Source organism: Myotis davidii, unplaced genomic scaffold (assembly GCF_000327345.1).
Source record: "Myotis davidii unplaced genomic scaffold, ASM32734v1 scaffold524, whole genome shotgun sequence".
Classification (NCBI taxonomy): domain Eukaryota; kingdom Metazoa; phylum Chordata; class Mammalia; order Chiroptera; family Vespertilionidae; genus Myotis; species Myotis davidii.
The window spans coordinates 933,784-953,197 of NW_006299263.1; the positions used below are offsets into that span (position 1 = coordinate 933,784).

Here is a 19,414-nt window from a genome sequence, read left to right on the forward strand (position 1 = left end):
AGCGTTTGATTTCATTACCTTTTCTAAAAAACATTTTTATTGATTTCAAAGAGGAAGGGAGAGGAAGAGGCAGAAACAACAATGATGAGAGAGAATCATTGATTGGCTGCCTCCAGCACACCCCACACTGGGGATCGAGCCCACAACTGGGCATATGCCCTGACTGGGAATCAAACTGTGACCTTCTGATTCATAGGTCAATACTTAACCACTGAGCTATGTGTGCCAGGCTCAATACTTTTTCCAAGTGAATAATTTTGAAGGCTATCACTAGTACTTTCCTATTTTTAAAATTTTGTTTTAAACCAATGTCTTATTTTAAAATAATTTTAAAGACATGATTAACTGATGTTAAATGTTCATATCCTTGAGTTATATAATTAAATTTTTAATTCAATACTTGATTAACAAATAATTCTGGATTTTGTGTCTTTATTTACAGAATGGTAAATAACGCTGATCATCTCTAGAAAGGATATTGCTTCACCTCATGTAAAGTATGCTCAATTCCCTCCCAGTGGTGTAAGTATCTAGTCCTTCGCTTAATTTTTGTCTTCTCAATTATTTTTAATAAAGTTACAAACCATTATGATTATTATTAAAAAAAGATAGGAGACAGAAGAACCAAGATGGCAGTGTAAGGTATAGACCTGTGCGTGCTGCCTCCCACAACAACATTGAGACTACCAACTATAAAACAAACAGTTTTCATTCAGAACCATGGGAAAGCTGGCCCAGTGGAAGCTCTACAACTGGAAGGAAAGAAAGAAGAGCATTGAGACTGAGTAGATTGTGCAGAGGCTCCAAGAACGGAGGTACGGAGTCGCGCGCCAGGCAGACTGCAACTGGATGCACGGTTTTTTTCAATTAGAAGGGGTTGCAGACTCTCGAGTCCACTGAGCTGGTTTGGGGCAGAATTCTGAGGCCCCAGACTGGGAGAGGCTGGACGGCCTTGCAACAGGCTGGGGAGTGAGAGTGGCTGTCTCACGGCGCTGCTCGCTGGCACTCGGGGACTTGAGACGCTGAGTCGCAGAGAGGCGAGGAGGCGTGGAGACGCCATTGCCCCTTGCTCCACCCTGGTGATTCCCGGGGATCCCGCCCTACTCAATTTACATCCCCACCCAAGCTGTGCTAGTGGCACAAAGAGAACCACCTGCACTTTTGCAGCCCAGCCCAGGAGAATGCAGATTTCAACTCCTCAAGAAGCAGAATCAGGTTCAGAGGAAGCTGGAGCCGGACCCGGCTGGGCCAGCAATGTGGAACCGCTGTACCAGCAAACGCACAGGCAGGCCCACCAGATCCAGTCTCACATGGGACGCTGAGAGACAGCAGACAGACAGTCTGTGCAGATATTCAGCCACGAGGAATGCCTGGAGATTTTGTCCAGCAAGGAGCTGCCCAACCAAGGACGGAATGCTGAAGGTCGTGTTGCGGAGACTGCTCCCGGGAGGCCGAGACAGCCCGCGTGAGGCCGAGGTGGTCCCCGTGAGGCTGGGATGGCCCCCGAGAGGCTGGGATGGCCCCAGTGAGGGAGGTTCCGGTGAGGCTGCAATGGCCCTGGTGAGGTTGAAACGGCCCCAGTGGGGTTGAGATGGCTCCTGTGGGTTGGGACGGCCCCTGTGGGGTTGAGACGGCCCCAGGGAGGCTCAGACGGCCCCGGTGAGGTTGAATCGGCACCGGTGAGGTCGAAATGGCCCCGGTGAGGTTGAAACGGCCCCAGTGAGATTGAGATGGCCCCGGTGAGGTTGAAACTGCCCTGGTGAGATTGAGATGGCCCCAGGGAGCTTGCAACGGCCCCAGTGAGGTTGAGACGGCACCAGTGAGGCTGAGATAGTCCCTGTGAGGCTGAGATGGCCCTTGTGAGGCTGGGACGGCCCCTGTGAAACTGAGATGGCCCCTGGGAAGCTGAGAAAAATACCACATGAACTCACTCATTTATGGATAATAAGGACCATTATAGATTGATGAACAAAAATGGATACAGAGGCAGAGCAGCATTGAGCAGAATGTCAAACTACAGTGGGAACCCTGCGGGGTAGGTAGGAGATCAACCGAAGGACTTATATGCATGCATATGAGAATAACTAATGGACACAAGACACTGGGGGGTAGAGGAAGTCGAGGGAACGTCAAGTGGGGTGGGGAGGAGACGTGTAATACTCTGTAATACTTTAAGAAATAAAAAGAAAAAGATAGCAGACATTTGTAGATTGAAAGAATTTTTTTCATAATCGTGGTAGTTTCTTCGGTGAATTTTCAAATCTATCAACTTTCTCTTTTACAATTTCTGTTTTTAACTTTGAAGTCTGACATTAAGTTTTAATTGAACATAAAATTACTCTGCTTATTATTTTAATCTGCTTAACAGCCTAGAAACATGAAATAGCTAGTGTTAGATGTTAGATTCCTTGTGACAAGCAGAATATTAGAAGCATGTTAACCTTAATACTGCCTTTTATGTGCAAACTCCTAGCACCTTAACCATTTTCCTTTACCTACTGGGGATAAGCATGTAGTTAAGCCGTTAGCTAATGTAGTTGCTAGCTTTTCTTTCGAGTCAGGCAAAAAATACCAGTACAAATTGAGATAGTGGCATTATGTTGAGAGGCTATTTTGTGCTAGGATATGAACTGTAACCACTAGTTCATATTAAATAGTCCTCTGAATGAAAGTATTCCGGGAATTTCAGATATTAGAGAAGATAAAGTATCTATTAGCTCATTAAGTGCATCTTCAGAGTCTCATACAGAGTGCCTTTAGCATAAGTATTTTCTAAAATTTGATGCAGTCTCTGTTTGGATTAAATTCCTTCCGTTTTGGTTGACAGTTCTATAGTCTAGTAAGTAGACATTAAGATGGGTTTTCTTATTATTTAGGTTTTTCATTAAAATTTCCTATTCCTCTCATTGATGCTATCATATATGGAAAAATTTCTGGAATAGGCCTAGAAGATGTAAATTGCAACCTGAGTCTATGCTAAGTAGTTGTGTCCTTGAGAAGTGGGAAGGCACTGCATGGCTTTACATAATTACTCCCACTCCTACTCCTTTTTTTTTTTTAACCATTTATTTTAAATGGCTATTCTTATAGCCATTAGAATGTAAGCATCATGAGGCCAGGATTTTTTGCCTGATATGTTCCTTGTTGTATCCTGTGTGTCTCATACAGGGCCTGACACATATCAAGCACTCAATAAATTGTAGCTGGATTAATGATTTTTGTCTAAATGGTCCCCAGTTCTCTGATCCCACACTTAAATTTATATTCCCCCCTCTATAAACTTGTGTGTTTTAATTGGATTTTCCCCCCAAACTTACAAAGAAATCTCAGTCTTAGTGGTGATTTAAAATATCTATTAAAGTGTGATTGACACATTGGAATATAATCCTGTTTTTCTCAACATCTTTTTATTATATTATTATCTACTGTCATAGCCTCTAGTCTTATGCGTTTATCAGTTCTCCTATTGGTTTGAATTATGGAATCATTTTACCATACTGTCAAGCTCAGTCCCTAGTAAATCTTCATTTCTTCTTGGCATTTTCTTAAGACTATCACTCCTTTGATGCTTAGTATTTTTTTTTAAATAAATTTTATTGATTTTTTACAGAGAGGAAAGAAGAGGGATAGAGAAGAGAGAAACATCGATGAGAGAGAAACATCGATCAGCTGCCTCCTGCACACCCCCTACTGGGGATGTTCCCGCAACCAAGGTACATGCCCTTGACCAGAATCGAACCTGGGACCCTTGAGTCCACAGGCCGATGCTCTATCCACTGAGCCAGACCGGTCAGGGCTGATGCTTAGTATTAATTGTGAAAGAGGATAATGTAAGAATGCTATAAATACTAGGTGAACCAGTTAGTAATGCGGATTTTTTTCAATAGATGGAGTTACACATATGTTGATATATATGCGATTTGATACGTATGCTATTTTGTTGTATGGACAACAAGCATCAAAACTCCGTATGTCAAATTTTCTGAAGGTGTTAACATCATAGATATTTTTACGTTGAAAAATGTCTAATTTCGTGCCAAAAAAGAGCATTTGCTCAAGATACTTGTGAATGCGGGTTTAAACATTTTAAAAATGATGATTTCGATGTGAAAGACAAAAGAACGTCCAGGTCAACCGAAAAAGTTTGAGGTGTATTATGTGCTTCTAAAACCAGGTGAAACTGTTAACACTGATCGCCACTGACAATCAACAAACAGTTTGAACCACGTTTTGATTGTGAAATGACCAGAATGTGCCAGAACACGTGGCAAAGTAATTTTGCTTCATGATAATGCACCATCACACACTTCAAAACCAGTTAAAGATGCATTAAAAGATCTTGCCTGTATTCACCAGACCTTGCTCCTTCAGATGACCACTTGTTCCGATCGATGGCACAAGCACTTTTTGAGCAGCACTTCAAAACATATGAAGAAGTGGAAAATTGGGTCTCCGAATGGTTTGCCTCAAAACAAGAGAAGTTCTATTGGGACGGTATCCACAAATTACCTAAAAGATGGGGGAGATGTGTAGCTAGCGATGGACATTACTTTGAATAAAGCATTTTTGATGTTTCTCTTGACATTATCATGTTTTCTTTGATTACAAAATCTGCATTATTAACTGATACACCTAGTAAGAAGGGTTTGAGTACATCTTTAGTTGATGAATATTATGATTGACTCTAGAATGTGTTAATTATCATGCAGTAAATACCATTTAATCAATACAAAGCTAATTTATGACTTAGACCATCTTTTGCCTAGTCATTCTGGATAAAAAGATAAAGACAATAGAATCAAGCTGGAAAATATGCTGTGTTATGCAATAAAGTATCATTAAGTGTTGATGAATTACAAGTACGGAAGTAATGTCATTTTTTTATGCATATGCTTTCAAGATTAATTATTTGTGAGTACTTTCACCTTTTTTGCTCCACGTGTGTGTAGAATTTAGTTTAAGAAAGTGTTCTGGACTTCATGCTATCTCCAAGTAGCATTTACATACATATCTAAGTAAGGATAAAATTTATTGTAAAATAGGTTTACTATTATGGTCTGATAGTATGGTCTTTTAGAACGAGCCACAATTCCTGAATTTGTTATTTTATGCTCTGTATTATTGCAGTGTCGAAATTCTTCTCTCACATTTTCAATTATTGTTGGCCTGAGTCTGCATTCAGATTAGTAATTTAAAGCAGAAAAATCTTCCTCATCCTGTGAATAGTCCTTGTGCTACATATGAAAATTAATTCTGTTCTTATATGTTATCTTTTTCTGTTATGAAAGAATTGCTGGTGTCATGGACTTAGATGACCTTTGTAGGTCATTTACTGCCGTAATTGCATGATTATGTGCTAAAAGTAAGTAAATTATGAGAATGAAAATTTGGAAATTATAGAATGTGTGCCTTTGTTTATAATAATGCACATTGGCATATTATTGTCAGTATCCAAGAAAGCTTCTATTCTTGGCATTTTCTCAGTAAAATATTGTACCTCCAGTGTCATATGTATAATTTGATCCTGCCCGTTATGCCATTCATTCTACTCGATAGTGATCACACATTCCATTCTAGCAATTGTTGATCTTTTTACTTTAGATGTAGCTTTTGGTATTGGGGATCTCTCTTGGTGCAAGGCACAGACATCTGATTTAAACAAGATGAAGCATAAACGGAAATTTATTCTCTTACATATTAACACAACAAGAAGAGTAGGAATGTAGCAAGGGCTTAGAAATTACTAGAACAAGAGACATGAACACTGCAAAGCTTTCTTCTTTACTCTGCATGTCTAGATTCTTCAACATAATGAGGAATGTACCAGATTAACATCTTCCTGAAATTGGACGTCGTTATAATGACTGTCTGCTAATCTACCCTAAATATTTTGAAGAGAGCTAGGCTTGGCTTTCTGTGTGTCCACCCCACTGGCCAGGAAGTGGCAGTCCCAGGAACATGTGGTTGGAAACAATGAAGCATTCTAGGCAGACAAAATTAATGGGTCTTTTCTGTTACCTCCTTTTATGACTCTTGGAATAAAAGTGTGTCCCATTGCCAGTGAATCTGAAATGACATAAAATATTACATTGTTTCAGATACTGTGGAATCTTTAGTTTTAATACCAGCTTTAAGATGGATACTTTCTAGTTACAGATTAAATTCATATACTTTATTTTACTTTCATGCTAATATAAAGTGCTGCTCTGTACAGAGAAATATGAAGAGTTATACATATTACTACTGCTCTGACATAAATAAAATAGGAAAGTATTGTGGGGCTGTAAAAATAATTTTTCCTCACATCTTCTAAATTCTTCTAGCTGGGCTAATAATAAAATTAACAGAGACAGAATAACAGGACACAGTGTTCAAAGTTTGTTAAATGTACATTCGGAGTGTCATAATGTGACCCAAAGAGGCATTCAGCAATTGAGGTTTATATGCTTGCCATTTTGGAGAAAGGAGAAAGGGGCATGGCTCTGAGATTTAGAAAGGAAATAGGCAATTCATAGGTAGCCAAGAGAGTGGAACGCATGGCAGATTCCTGCCAGGCAACCCCAAAACATTGGGACTGAGGGGAGAATCCAGCAAAACAGGTTTTTGCATGTCTACCATATTTAATTCATATTATTGGAAGGTGAAAATTCTAAAGCAGTGGTTCTCAACCTTCTGGCCCTTTAAATACAGTTCCTCATGTTGTGACCCAATCATAAAATTATTTTTGTTGCTACTTCATAACTGTAACATTGCTACTGTTATGAATCGTAATGTAAATATCTGACATGCAGGATGGTCTTAGGCGACCCCTGTGAAAGGGTCATTCGACCGCCAAAGGGGTCACGACCCACAGGTTAAGAACTGCTGTTCTAAAGTATGTGTGTAAAGATTCCCTTCTTGAAGCAGGACTTTCTATCTGACTTCCCTTAGGCAGGAAATGGGGAGGGTCAAAGGTTCTTTTAGTGTCTTTGTTTCTTTATAATCAGCTTAAAATCAATATCCCAAAAGGTACATTTTGGGGTGACAAAACTTTGGTCTCCTTCAATATTACGATTTTTCTGGGGCTGAGGGTGGTGTTTTTTTTTTGGTCCATATAATAACAGTTCTCAAAGTCTCATAGTTAAAGTAAGGGCATGCCAGCTTATGAAGTATTTTTAAAGCATGATGGCTGAAGTCATTTTTAAGGGAAGAGAATAATGTATAGAAACCTCAGTTTACCAAATTAACAAATTATGAGGTATATTTGGGTTACTAAAGGGATTTGGCAGCTACTTTTAAAAATAACTTCCTAGAATTAAGGATTAATAAACAGTATTCCCCCTTGATCCACAGAGAATATGTTCCAAAATTCCCAGTGGGTGCTGGAAACCACAGATAGTACTGAACACTACATATACTATGTTTTTTTCCTATACATACATACCTATGGAAAAGTTTAATTTATAAATTAGGCACAGTAATAGATTAACAACAGTAACAAACAATAAAATAGAACAGTTGTAACAGTATAATAAAGTTATGTGAACGTAGTCTCTCTTAGCAGATTAGCACAAATTCCTTTTACCTTCTCAATTTCACTGATAGAATTTTTATTGTTATCCTCTTAGCAACCTCAGTTTACTAAGCTGAGAACTTTTCACCTTTTCACTTCAAGAAAGCACTTTACAGCTTCTTTTTGATATCTCCCAATTGTCAACATCACTACTCTTGCACTTTGGGACCTATAGTAAGTAAAATGTTTCTTGAACACAAGCACTGAGATACCGGATAGTCAGAGTTATTAACTGGATACTAAGTGACTAATGAGTGGGTGGCCTGGTAGCCTCTAAGTATGGACTCTGGCAAAGAGATGATTCACGTCCCAGGGAGGATGGGCAGGATTGTGCAAGACTTCGTCATGCTACTTAGAACAACACACAGGTTAAACTTATGAATTATTTATTTATGGTATTTTTCCTTTAATATTTTGGGACCTTAGTTGATCATGGGTAACTGAACCAGCAGGAAGCAAAACCGTAGATAAAGTAGTACTACTGTACTAATAAGCACTTGATAGAAACTAAAGTGTTAAGTGTCTCTTATAAACCATTAGGAAAATGTTCATATAGTTTTTTCAACAGCCTTTTAAGTATAACATATCTATTGATATCAGTAGTGTGCAACTTGGTGAAGTTTCACAGTGAATACACCATGTAACTAGCATAGAACACAGAACATTTTAATAACCTATTATTTGTTTTAAGCAAGGTGTAATATTCTTTTGAAATTGGTCAGTAGAAAAAATAAATGAGTTACTCTGGTTGAAAGTTTTCTCTCTCACCCAACCGGGTAGCTAATGATATATTAGAGGGGGATATATTAAGTTAACAAGAAAATTAGTAGAGTATAATTATAATAGTCAAAGCATTTAGAATAGCTAGTAATTGGAAATAGTCCAAGTGTCTAAAATAGAGTGGATAAACAAACCTGTGTATATTCCTAGAATGAAGTACTACTCAGAAATAAAAGGAACAAACTATTGATACATACAACATTATAGATAAATCTCAAAAACTTTATGCTCAGTGAAAGAAACCTTACATGAAAGTGTACATAGAAATTCCATTTATATGGTTTTCTAGAACAGACCAAAGAAATTCATGGTGGGGAAAAAAATCTGAATAGTGGTTGCCACTGAGGGAAAGGGAAGAAACGAGGGAACTTCCTGGAGTGATGGCAGCATGCTGTATTTCCGTAGGGATTTGAATTTCACATGTGTGCCTTCTTCTCAAAACTCATAGATACGTAAACATAGATTTGTGTGTTTTCTTTTATGAAAAGTTGACCTCAAAATAAATGAAACCTGAACAAATACTGAGCTCTAGTCAATGATTTGCATGTGGAAGTATTTAGGGGAGAAGTGTACAGATGTCTAGAACTGATTTTGAAATGCATAAAGAAATAAGATGAGTAGAGGGATGGATGCATAAGGGAATGGATAGATATATGATAAAGTAAGTAAAGTGTTAATGGTAAAATCTATGCGGTTAGTGTACAGGGTCACTATAAATATATTTAAACTTGTCTATATGTTTATAATTTTTTTATTATAAAATTAGTGGCCCGGTGCTGGGACCCCTCGGGGAATGTCTAGCAGGCGGACATCCCTCTCACAATCCGGGACTGCTGGCTCCCAACCGCTCAACTGCCTGCCTGCCTGATTGCCCCTCACCGCTTCTGCCTGCCAGCCTGATCACCCCCTAACCACTCCCCTGCCTGCCTGATTGATGCCTAACTGCTCCCCTGCTGGCCCAATTGCCCCTAACTGCCCCCCCTGCCGGCCCGGATGCCCCTAACTGCCCTCCCCTGCAGGCCTGGTTGCCCCTAACTGCCCTCTTTTGCAGTCCTGGTCCCCCCGAACTGTCCTCCCTTGCAGGCCTGGTCCCCTGCAACTGCCCTCCTCTGTAGACCAAGTCACCCCTAACTGCCCTCCTCTGCTGGCCTGGCCGCTCCCAACTGCCCTCCCCTGCAGGCTGGGTCACCCCTAACTGCCCTCCCCTGCTGGCCCAGTCACCCCTAACTGCCCTTCTCTGCTGGCCTGGTTGCCCATAACTGCCCTCCCCTGCTGGCCTGATTGCCCACAGCTGCCCTCCCCTGCTGGCCATCTTTGACCACATGGGGGTGGCCATCTTGTGTGTTGGAGTAATGGTCAATTTGCATATTACCTTTATTATATAGGCTGGCTGGAGGAAAAAACCTAGACTATCAAGAAAGAATGTAATAATCATGAAAATAAGGACTTTTATGATTATTCAAGAATGCATAAGATAATGTATCCTATCTAATAATAGAGAAACATGGTAATTAACCGTAATTTCGCTACCCTTCCCATTGGCTAATCAGCGAGATATGCAAATTAACTGCCAACCAAGATGGCGGCTGGCAGCCAGGCAGCTGAAGCAAACAGGAGGCTTGCTTGCTCCAGTGATGGAGGAAGCCAACGTTCCACGCCTGCCGCTGCCGGCCTCTAAGCTACAGTCTAAAAAACAATGTTACAATTATAGAAGGTAAACAAGCTCCAGATACCTGCTTTCAGCTTCGACCTCAGAGCTAGAGCAGGCAGTGATAACAATGTTTCAATTATAGAAGCTAAACAAACCCAGATACCTGCTTTCAGCAGCCGCAGACTCAGAGCTGGAGCCAGGCCTCAGAGCTGGAACCGGCTCTCGCTCCAGTGACAGCTACAGAAGGTAAATAAATCCCAGAATAAAAAAAAAACAAAAATAGAAAAAAAGGAGAGGCTGGGAGCTTCAGTTGCCCACCAGCCTGAAAACGGCCCTCAGCCTCTCATCCAGGCTGGCCAGGCACCCCAGTGGGGACCCCCACCCTAAAAGGGGTGCGGGCAGCCTAAAAACAGCCCTCAACCCCTCACCCAGACTGGCCAGGCACCCCAGTGGAGACCGCCCCCAGAAGCCTCAGCAACCAGTCTTGCCTTGCAGCCTGGGAACCGCAAATCAGCAGGTCGGGGCTGCATGGCAAGGCCCGCCCCCAGAAGCCCAGCTACTTTAAAAATAGAAGGATCTCCTTTTGAACCAATCAGTTTAGATTCATGATTAGTAAAACAGTATGGCACTAATGAAATACAGTGATAGGAATTAGGAAGTGTGACAAAGATGGTTCTGGGCATGTGAAGGGTGAGGGACAGAAGGGTACACACGGTCTTCCCTTCAGTTCTGCTGGAGAGATGAGCTCCGAGGGCCCAAGCTGCTCCATGCCCATGTGGTCAGTGGCTCTGTTTCAGAACATTTCTTAGGCCCAATCCCCCCGGGGGAGCGGGCCTAAGCCAGCAGGTGGTCATCCCCTGAGGGGTCCCAGGCTGCGAGAGGGCACAGGCCGGGCTGAGGGACCCCTTCCCCCCCGAGTGCACAAATTTTTGTGCACCAGGCCTCTAGTATAGGTATAAAGCATATACCGTGGCTGTGGTCACAAATGCCCTGAAACATGTTCTTTTGAATCCACAAAATATGTGTGTTTTTAATCTTAATGAGCCTATCTCTAAAACTAGAATGATTTCACATAAAAATTCTAGATTTCTGCCTGCTTATTTTTAGAAGTATTTGAAAGACAAAATAATCAATGTAATATAATAGAGAATCTAAAAGTTAGGTACAGTTTGTGTGGAAATTTTGTATATAAAAAGTAATATGTTACGAGAAAAGAAACATATTACTCAGTAAAGCATATTGGACAACCAGCTATCCTTTCTGGGGGAAAAATAAAGCTCAAATCCATTCACATTAAGTAAATATAAATTCTAGATGAAGCAATGATTTTAAATATAAAAAACTTACTAGAACCCCTAGTCTGTTAGTAGAGCAGTTTTATCTAAGTGGTTTTAATTGGAGACTTAAAAGAGTACAGTAACCAAATCCCAAATCATGATTCCAGTAAGTGCCTATATTGGAAAGCAGAATGACGTATGATACTGGAGTCAGTAAGATCTAGATTTAAATCTTTCTTCTGCTTCTTAATCAGACTTTTTACAAGGTTCCAAATCATTTTGAGCCTTCGTTTCCTCAATAATCAATCAGTCAATATACAGTAAAATAAAAAATCTATCACAGAAGGTTGTTGTAAGGATTAAGTGAGATTACATTATATGAAATTCTTGCTCATTGCCTTCTTAGATGTGAATGTTTAAAAAATTTTTAATGTAGAGGGTTGAAGGAACATCTCCAGTGGCTTAGCGGACCTCGCCCAGAGTGTATGTTTACCTGGAAAGGATGAGAAAATGTCTTGACATTTATTTCTATCAGCAAACACTTAGTTGAGAGCTTGTGTATACAATTCGTCACTAGAATTATAAAAATAAAAATAGAAGAAATTACCACTTTAAAAAATGTTAAATAGAAAAGTCGTGGTTTGGTGTTTTTTGTGTTGTTTTTTTTTTTATGATACTTAACAACTCTCTTGAACTTGTAAAAGTCATGCGCCAATTATGGAGATACATTCTGAGAAATTTGTTGTTAGGCGATTTCATTGTTATGTGAATATTGTAGAATGAACTTACACAAACCTAGATGGTATAGCCTACTATACACGTAGGCTGTATGGGATAGCTTATTATGCCTAGGTTACAAGCCTGTACAGCATATTACTATACAAACAGCACAAGAGAAAATGATGCATTCAAGAAACACTGTAAACGTGAGATATATGAAGCTGCTGCCGTGGTAATACTGCATACTGTTTACAGCAAACTTTTTTTTTTATCAGTAGAAAGAGTATGCTCTAAAATAATGATAAAATAATAAAATATAGTAAATACACAACTCAGTAACATGGTTGTTTATCATCATTATCAGGCATTATCTACTGTACGTAGTTGTATCGCTACATTTTCATACGACTGGCAGTGCAGTAGGTTTGTTTGCACAGCATCACCACAAACACAGGAGCAATGCATTGCTTCACAACATTATAAAGGCTATTACCATGGCTACGATGTCAGTAGGTGATAATCTTCTGGGATACTATTGTATATGTGGTCCATTGTTGACCAGTGCTGTGGCACATGACTATATTGTTATTAACTCTGAAACATTTTCTGATGGGCTACAGTATCTTGTGTTAGTTAAAGAAAACATAATGTAGGAGCAATTTCCTGAGAAAAATGAATAGTTCAGTTTGGCTATAACCATGAACGATCCATTTCTCAGGATATCAACAGAATGCATTACAGAGATAAAGTATGAAATTACTATATAGTTGGTAAAATGGTGCTTAGTAAGTTTTTTTTAGGTACCTCTCTTTTCTATGTAAGTATTTTTGCTGGTTATTAGTATTTGCTTGAGTTTAGCATATCAAATAGTTTGTTTACAGTAAATGAATTTAGAGAGTTCCTAGGTCAGTTTTGTTGATATTTAGCAAAACAAGAGCATACATCTATTTTTCAGCAACTTTCTATTAATACTCTAATGCAGAATAGTATACTTGATGGAAAAATACCTATGAGTAATTACATAGCCTGGATTTAATAGTATATTTACTTAATCTGTTTTTTGGTATTACTGCCATAATGGAAATTTTGGGTCATTATAATAGTAATGTCTTAAACATTTTCAGTGAAGAAGCACAGCATCTTCTGGGCATTCTCTATAGTGATTTTTTAATAGATATTGTAAGTAAAGGGACTGATTTTTTTTATTTTTATTTTTTCAGTTTGTTGGAAACCATGTCTCACTATACAGATGAACCCAGATTTACCATAGAACAGATAGATCTGCTTCAGCGCCTTCGGCGTACTGGAATGACTAAACATGAAATCCTCCATGCCTTGGAAACTTTGGACCGTCTTGATCAAGAGCATAGTGACAAGTTTGGAAGAAGGTCCAGCTATGGAGGAAGTTCATATGGGAATAGTACCAACAATGTTCCAGCATCTTCCTCTACAGCTACAGCTTCCACACAGACCCAGCATTCAGGAATGTCCCCATCACCTAGCAACAGTTATGATACCTCCCCACAGCCTTGCACTACCAATCAAAATGGGAGGGAGAATAACGAGCGATTGTCCACATCCAATGGAAAGATGTCACCGACTCGCTACCATGTAAACAGCATTGGTCAGAGGTCATACAGTTTTGAAGCCTCAGAAGAGGACCTAGATGTAGATGATAAAGTGGAGGAATTAATGAGGTTGGTTCCTTTGCTTATTCAGAGTCCCCAAAATGTCTGTTCTTATATTGATTTTAAGTAATAAACTGTATTTCAGCTACTTACCTATAAGAACTGTGATTACCCCCTGCCCACTTTGGAGATGAAAGAAAAATTTTAAATTTTATGTTTTAATTCAAATTTTCTCTTTTCAACTTTAGCCCTATCACTTTGCTGCTTGATAAGTGTTTTCCATTCTCTCTGTCAAAGCAAAGGTTAGCCTTCTCTTTATGGTTGTAATTGCTAACATCTGGATTTTCGGCATTGCTAACAGACACTTTCTATTCCTTAAATTTATTGTAAGTACTTTTTCTGAGGGATAAGGTGATTTTATCATGATACAGAATATATCCAGTTTCAAGTTTTCCCCTCCAATAACTCAAACAATAATTTTAAGCTCCTATTATATAAAAAGTAGTGTTCTTTGGAAGAAAAAGATACAGTTTTTACTCCTAAGAAGCTAACGTTCTAATTTTAGCAATAGGTGCCACATATATGTGTTTAATGTAATCTATTGTAAGATAAGTTAAAGCACTTAGGGTTTTGAACACTGAGAAAAGTTCACTTTGAACAGAGGCAGGTAGAAATGGTTTCCACACTGGACCTGGAACACTTGGAGGGCAGCAATCATGTGTTTTCTACTGTTGTGTCTCTAGGATCTGAACTGTCCTTGGTACATGGTGAGGGCATAATCTATTAAGTGGATGATGAATTTGAGCAAAACCTTAAAAGATAGCCTCTCTTTTGAAATATAATGACCTTATTTAAAGGTAAGGGAATAGTAAATGGTAGAATAGGCAAGGTGTGTTTTGTCTTAAAAGGATTACAGGTGGGCTAGACTATGTAATAAGGGTAGTATATTTGGCAGTACAGGTTCTGGGAGATTTGAGTTCCATATAAGTAGTTACTGGTTAATTTGGTTGGAGCTAAGGCAGTTAATTCCCATACGTATATAAGACTAACAAGAAGGTTGGGAAAACTTTCTTTTAAACAGAAGGCTCTGGAAGATTGGCCAGGGTCTAAAACTTGACTATTAGCTTGTAGGTTGACATTTTACTGTAATTCAAGTATGTCTTCAAAATAAACAGAAAATCTATTTAGCAATGACTAAGATGTGTATTTACATCCTGCAATTACATACATTCAAGTTTCATCACTAATTATATACATGTTTATATATTGTTATCAGCATTTAATTTACATGTTATCATTTTGTTGCATAGTTAGGACACTTTATTTTCTTCATTTTCTCTGCTTCAATTTCTTACAACTACTACTTTGGTGTCCTCTATTCATCTAGGGATTTCATTGACCTTCTGGCTCTCTGTGGTCCTCTGCCATTGTGCCCTCCCACGCCTACATTCCTCTTTTGTGCCCACTGCTCATTTTTCTTAAGTTTACAGATAATAACAGTTATTAGGTTGGAAGAAGAAGTTTATTGCATGTCTTTTCTCAGTTTAATCATTACAACCATGCTGTGAGATGGAGCAGAGAAATTGAGATTCACAAAAATTAAATAATTGGATCAAGAACATGGTAAATTTTAAGTGGCAGAGTCAGAATTCTAACTCATGTCTTTATTGCCATTGTACCGCTTTTGTCTGTTGCCTCTGTAAATAAATTTTTGATGTCTGTAGATATCAATAAGATTTTAGGAACAGTGGTTAATGTAATTTAAGACAAAGTACGAATGCCTTAATGGGCTAAGTCCCCCTTCCCAACTCCCATGACATTTGCCACTTACTAAACAAATGAATTTTTATTTGGTAGAATGTTAGAGAAATTTTTGAACAGTAGATCTTTCTGAATGTCATGTGCTCATTTAGGGCTACACTGCCCTTGCTGATTGCACAACACCATGGTCATATTTTAGTGTATTGAATTTGGTGGTCTCTAGGTGGGGAGAATAGTTACTTGGTACCTAAATGCCTTCCTGCCTCCATTTCTACATACTAGTATATCATATACAGCATTGGATAAAATTAGGTTTACAGTTGTGAGCATGCAAAATACAGTTTATTCTTATATTATTATTTATTAATCATTCTATTTTCCATACAAACAACTGTAAACCTACTTTTGCCCCACCCTGTATATTAGTAATTCATCTCTTGCATACTCACATTTCCCAGCTTCTATAGCATTGTTATAAGATGTATTTTTCAAATTTCATAGCCCATGTGTCCACACAACTTAACTTTTAGTAATTTCAAGATATAAAGAAAATTTTTTGTAGAAATTGATTAAATTTTAACAAAGCCTGATCAACTTGTTAAGAAACAATAAAAAATAAAGTAACTTATTTTTTTTCATTTTTTAATTGATCAGTATAAAAAACCTGAATGGGAAACTAGGTTATGAATTCTCAATAGATCGCTGAATATAACATTTTAGGAAAGACTTTAAAGCTCTTAACTTTAGAATGATGACCCATTTCACATTAATATTTTTTAAATGCATCTAGTAATATATATATTTATATGTAGGTATATATATTTCTGCAAATATCATAGTATACATCTATTAAAGTATCTGTTCTATTGTATATATATTATAAAGTAACAATTGAAATGAGTTTAGTGTTATAATAATGTATGTTAGCATTTTATACAAGATTCCCAGACTTTATTCCGAGTTGGTTACCTATAACCCTAACAATAGGGTATTTCCTTGTGTAGGTAGGGTACTTATGATCCATAAGTAATAATACTCAGTTACCATATTGTTTATACATATAAAGTAGCTTTTCTTTTAAAGTTATCTTTAAAACATTTTAAAGTTATGTTTTGTTTATCTCCATGAGTGGAAATTAAAAGGAGTGGGTTTTATTTAAATGTGAAAGAATTTGTATGCAATTATATTTTCCATCTTTGAAATAGTCTGTCTTCCATCTCTGGAAATCTTTGAGATAAAAGACTGCCTATGATATTGATCAGTGTCACCCCCCAAAAATTGAAAAAAATTCAATAGAAATTTTTTAAAAGATTACTTTTAAGAGGGGGAGGGGCTAAAGAATGTGTAGTGTTTATCAAACAAGAGACTATGGAAGATCTCAAAGCATTCCACTTTTAAATATGCATTCTTTAATATTCTTTGTCCTAGAAAAGAAATTATTGTCATTTTGAGCTAGAATAAATTTCTCTTTTTCTCCATTCTGGTTTGGAAGTTGAAACATATTTAAGACTAAGATTTTAAAACTTTTATAAAAGATCTAGATCAGGTTTTTTATTTTATAACCTTTTATCTCCAACTATAGACTTGTTCATTCACTGTACAAATTAAGCTCTATTATCTGCAAACCCTATGATGAATAAGACAATCTTTGTGCTAAAGGACTTTTTTGGCTAGTAAGAGAGAGAAGGCTAGGTTATAAACAACTGTAATACAGAATAGCATGTAACATTAGCATATGGGTAGTATAATTGAAATAATAACATGCTTTTGGAAGAAAATATCTTTTTTAGCTCTGAGGATCAGGGAGAACTCTGAATAGATGACAATCAAATTCTGTCTTTAAAAAGGGTGATTTCAAAAAGAGGCATTACTGATTAGTTCATTTAGATATTAATGTCTCTAGATCACAATGGAAAGTTTAGCAAGTTATAAAAATAATGGCAATGGAGGATGGAAAGGAAGAATTTCATCTCACATGTGGAAATTGCTCAGATAGGTGAATCCAGCATAGCTGTGTTTGGAAAAGGCAGTAGGAGGAGATGACACGGACTTCAAGTGGTTAGATGCAAATTGAGCGATAGCTTCTTTTGGAAGTAATCTATGGAATCAAAGAAAGATCAGCCTACATATGACTTTATTTCCATAAGACCTGAGGAGTAAAAAATCATGAAGAGTGAGATTGTATAACACAAGGGAGAAAAAGGGATTCATTCTCTTTAAAGAGACTGTCAAATTTCAGATGAAGAGAGAAAGTAAGGAGTAGACATTGATGGCGAACCTATGACACGCATGTCAGAGGTGACACGTGAACTCATTCTTTTGGTTGATTTTTCTTTGTTAAATGGCATTTAAATATATAAAATAAATATCAAAAATATAAATCTTTGTTTTACTATGGTTGCAAATATCAAAAAATTTCTAAATGTGACACAGCACCAGAGTTAAGTTAGGGTTTTTCAAAATGCTGACACGCTGAGCTCAAAAAGTTCACCATCACTGGGGAGAAAATGAGAGAGTTAGAATTGGAGTAACAAAAGTTTTTACACCAAGAAACTTGATTTCACAGGGTACAATGTGTACAGTAGGAGAGGGAGGTTGTTAAAGGCTGAATGAGGAGAGAATGAGGGGGGAATATGTGAAAGTTTAAATAACATAGGCACCCCAAAAGAGTGGAAGTCTTTGAAATACTTAAAAGAATTGAACACAAAGAAAGTTGAATGCTGTGCTATTTTGAAGGAACCAAGTAAAACTAACTGAATACCACATCATTGCTTATATCTAAAGTGACTTTCTAGAAATCTTTACACAGTGCCTTAAAGTACCTAATACAGATGTTTAATTCAATCTTATATAGCCGATCATTTCTTTTTTTCCCTGGAATTCTTTCTGAGGTTTTATAAAATAATAGTCATTGTTCATGTAGTATGTTTATAGTTTCAAAATGTTTACATTGAAAAAGTTTTCGTTATATGCACATTGAGTATTAAATTTCATTTAATTTTAATTTCAGTGCTTGGAGAAAAATAGTAAAAGCTTTGTGACAGCTGTATTAGTGTTCTATTTTTGCCAGATGATGAAACCAGGGCCAAGGTTTATTAAATGACTTACCCAAGTGCGCCCTTACCTTTCAAGTCTTAAATTTATTTTTCATTTCAGAAAGATTCTCTCTGGTAAAGTAGTTAAGAGATTTTTAAGACTCATTGTGGGTACTTATAAACTTGCCAAGTATCTAAAAGTATAGTTTATGAGAGTGTCAGTGAATGGCTGCTGTCTTGCTGCCGTTCTTAATAATATCATACAGTAAGACTGTGAATATGTCACAAACTGGATATTCCCCATTAGAATAATTATTACCTTCACTCTATGATTTAGTGTCTACTCTAGGTTAATTAGATTTAAAATAAATTGATTTAAATTCCAGTTTAAATCAGTGGCCAAGAAAATACTCTTTTTTCCCCCACAAAAGCACATTTTTAAAATTTACCCTAATAAATATTTTCTTAAATTCAAGTTTTATTTTCCAAGGACACTACACATTGAAATACAATGCTTTATTTACATTTTTTCACATTAATTCTGCAGAAACTAAATGATTTGGTTGTTTTACATATATCAGCCAGTTGAAATAGATACTGCTGAAGTTATCTCTTGCTCAGCTGATTACTGATGGATATTTGACAGCTTGTTTAGTCTACGTTACTTGTATTTTACTCAGCAGTTGTTTGACTTATTTGTGCCTCTTTTGTCACATTCACAATTTTAAAATAAAATGAGAATGCATATTTGGCAAGGAAATAATTCAAATATATAGCAAGCATTTTGGAAGGAGTCTAGCCATTATCTAGATCAGTCTGACAAATTTTGGGTGTTGGATTAGCCAGCTGACTCTCTATTTCCCCCCTTTAGGAATCTTTTTTATTAGGATTTCCAACTGGTAGATTAGGAATGTGTGGTAGAGTTCCAGATTAGAAGCTGTTTCTACTGTCATCTCTCTGTTCTTTCCTAGAATTCCTGAAAAGGGAGCATGGAATCCGCTGAAAGAGTG

General features: G+C 37.5%; 1 protein-coding gene across 8 annotated transcripts in view; it reads left to right on the forward strand.

The window, feature by feature from the left end:
- The window catches only part of HMBOX1 (homeobox containing 1), a 195,693-nt gene that overhangs the window by 71,181 nt on the left and 105,098 nt on the right, over positions 1-19,414 (forward strand). For all 8 annotated transcript variants that reach the window (XM_006774763.2, XM_006774766.2, XM_006774767.2 and 5 more), the window contains exons 2-3: positions 443-522; positions 13,201-13,677. In XM_006774763.2, the coding sequence (XP_006774826.1) occupies positions 500-522; positions 13,201-13,677 (500 nt within the window). In that variant the 5' untranslated portion in view covers positions 443-499. The remainder of the gene's footprint in view (positions 1-442; positions 523-13,200; positions 13,678-19,414) is intronic.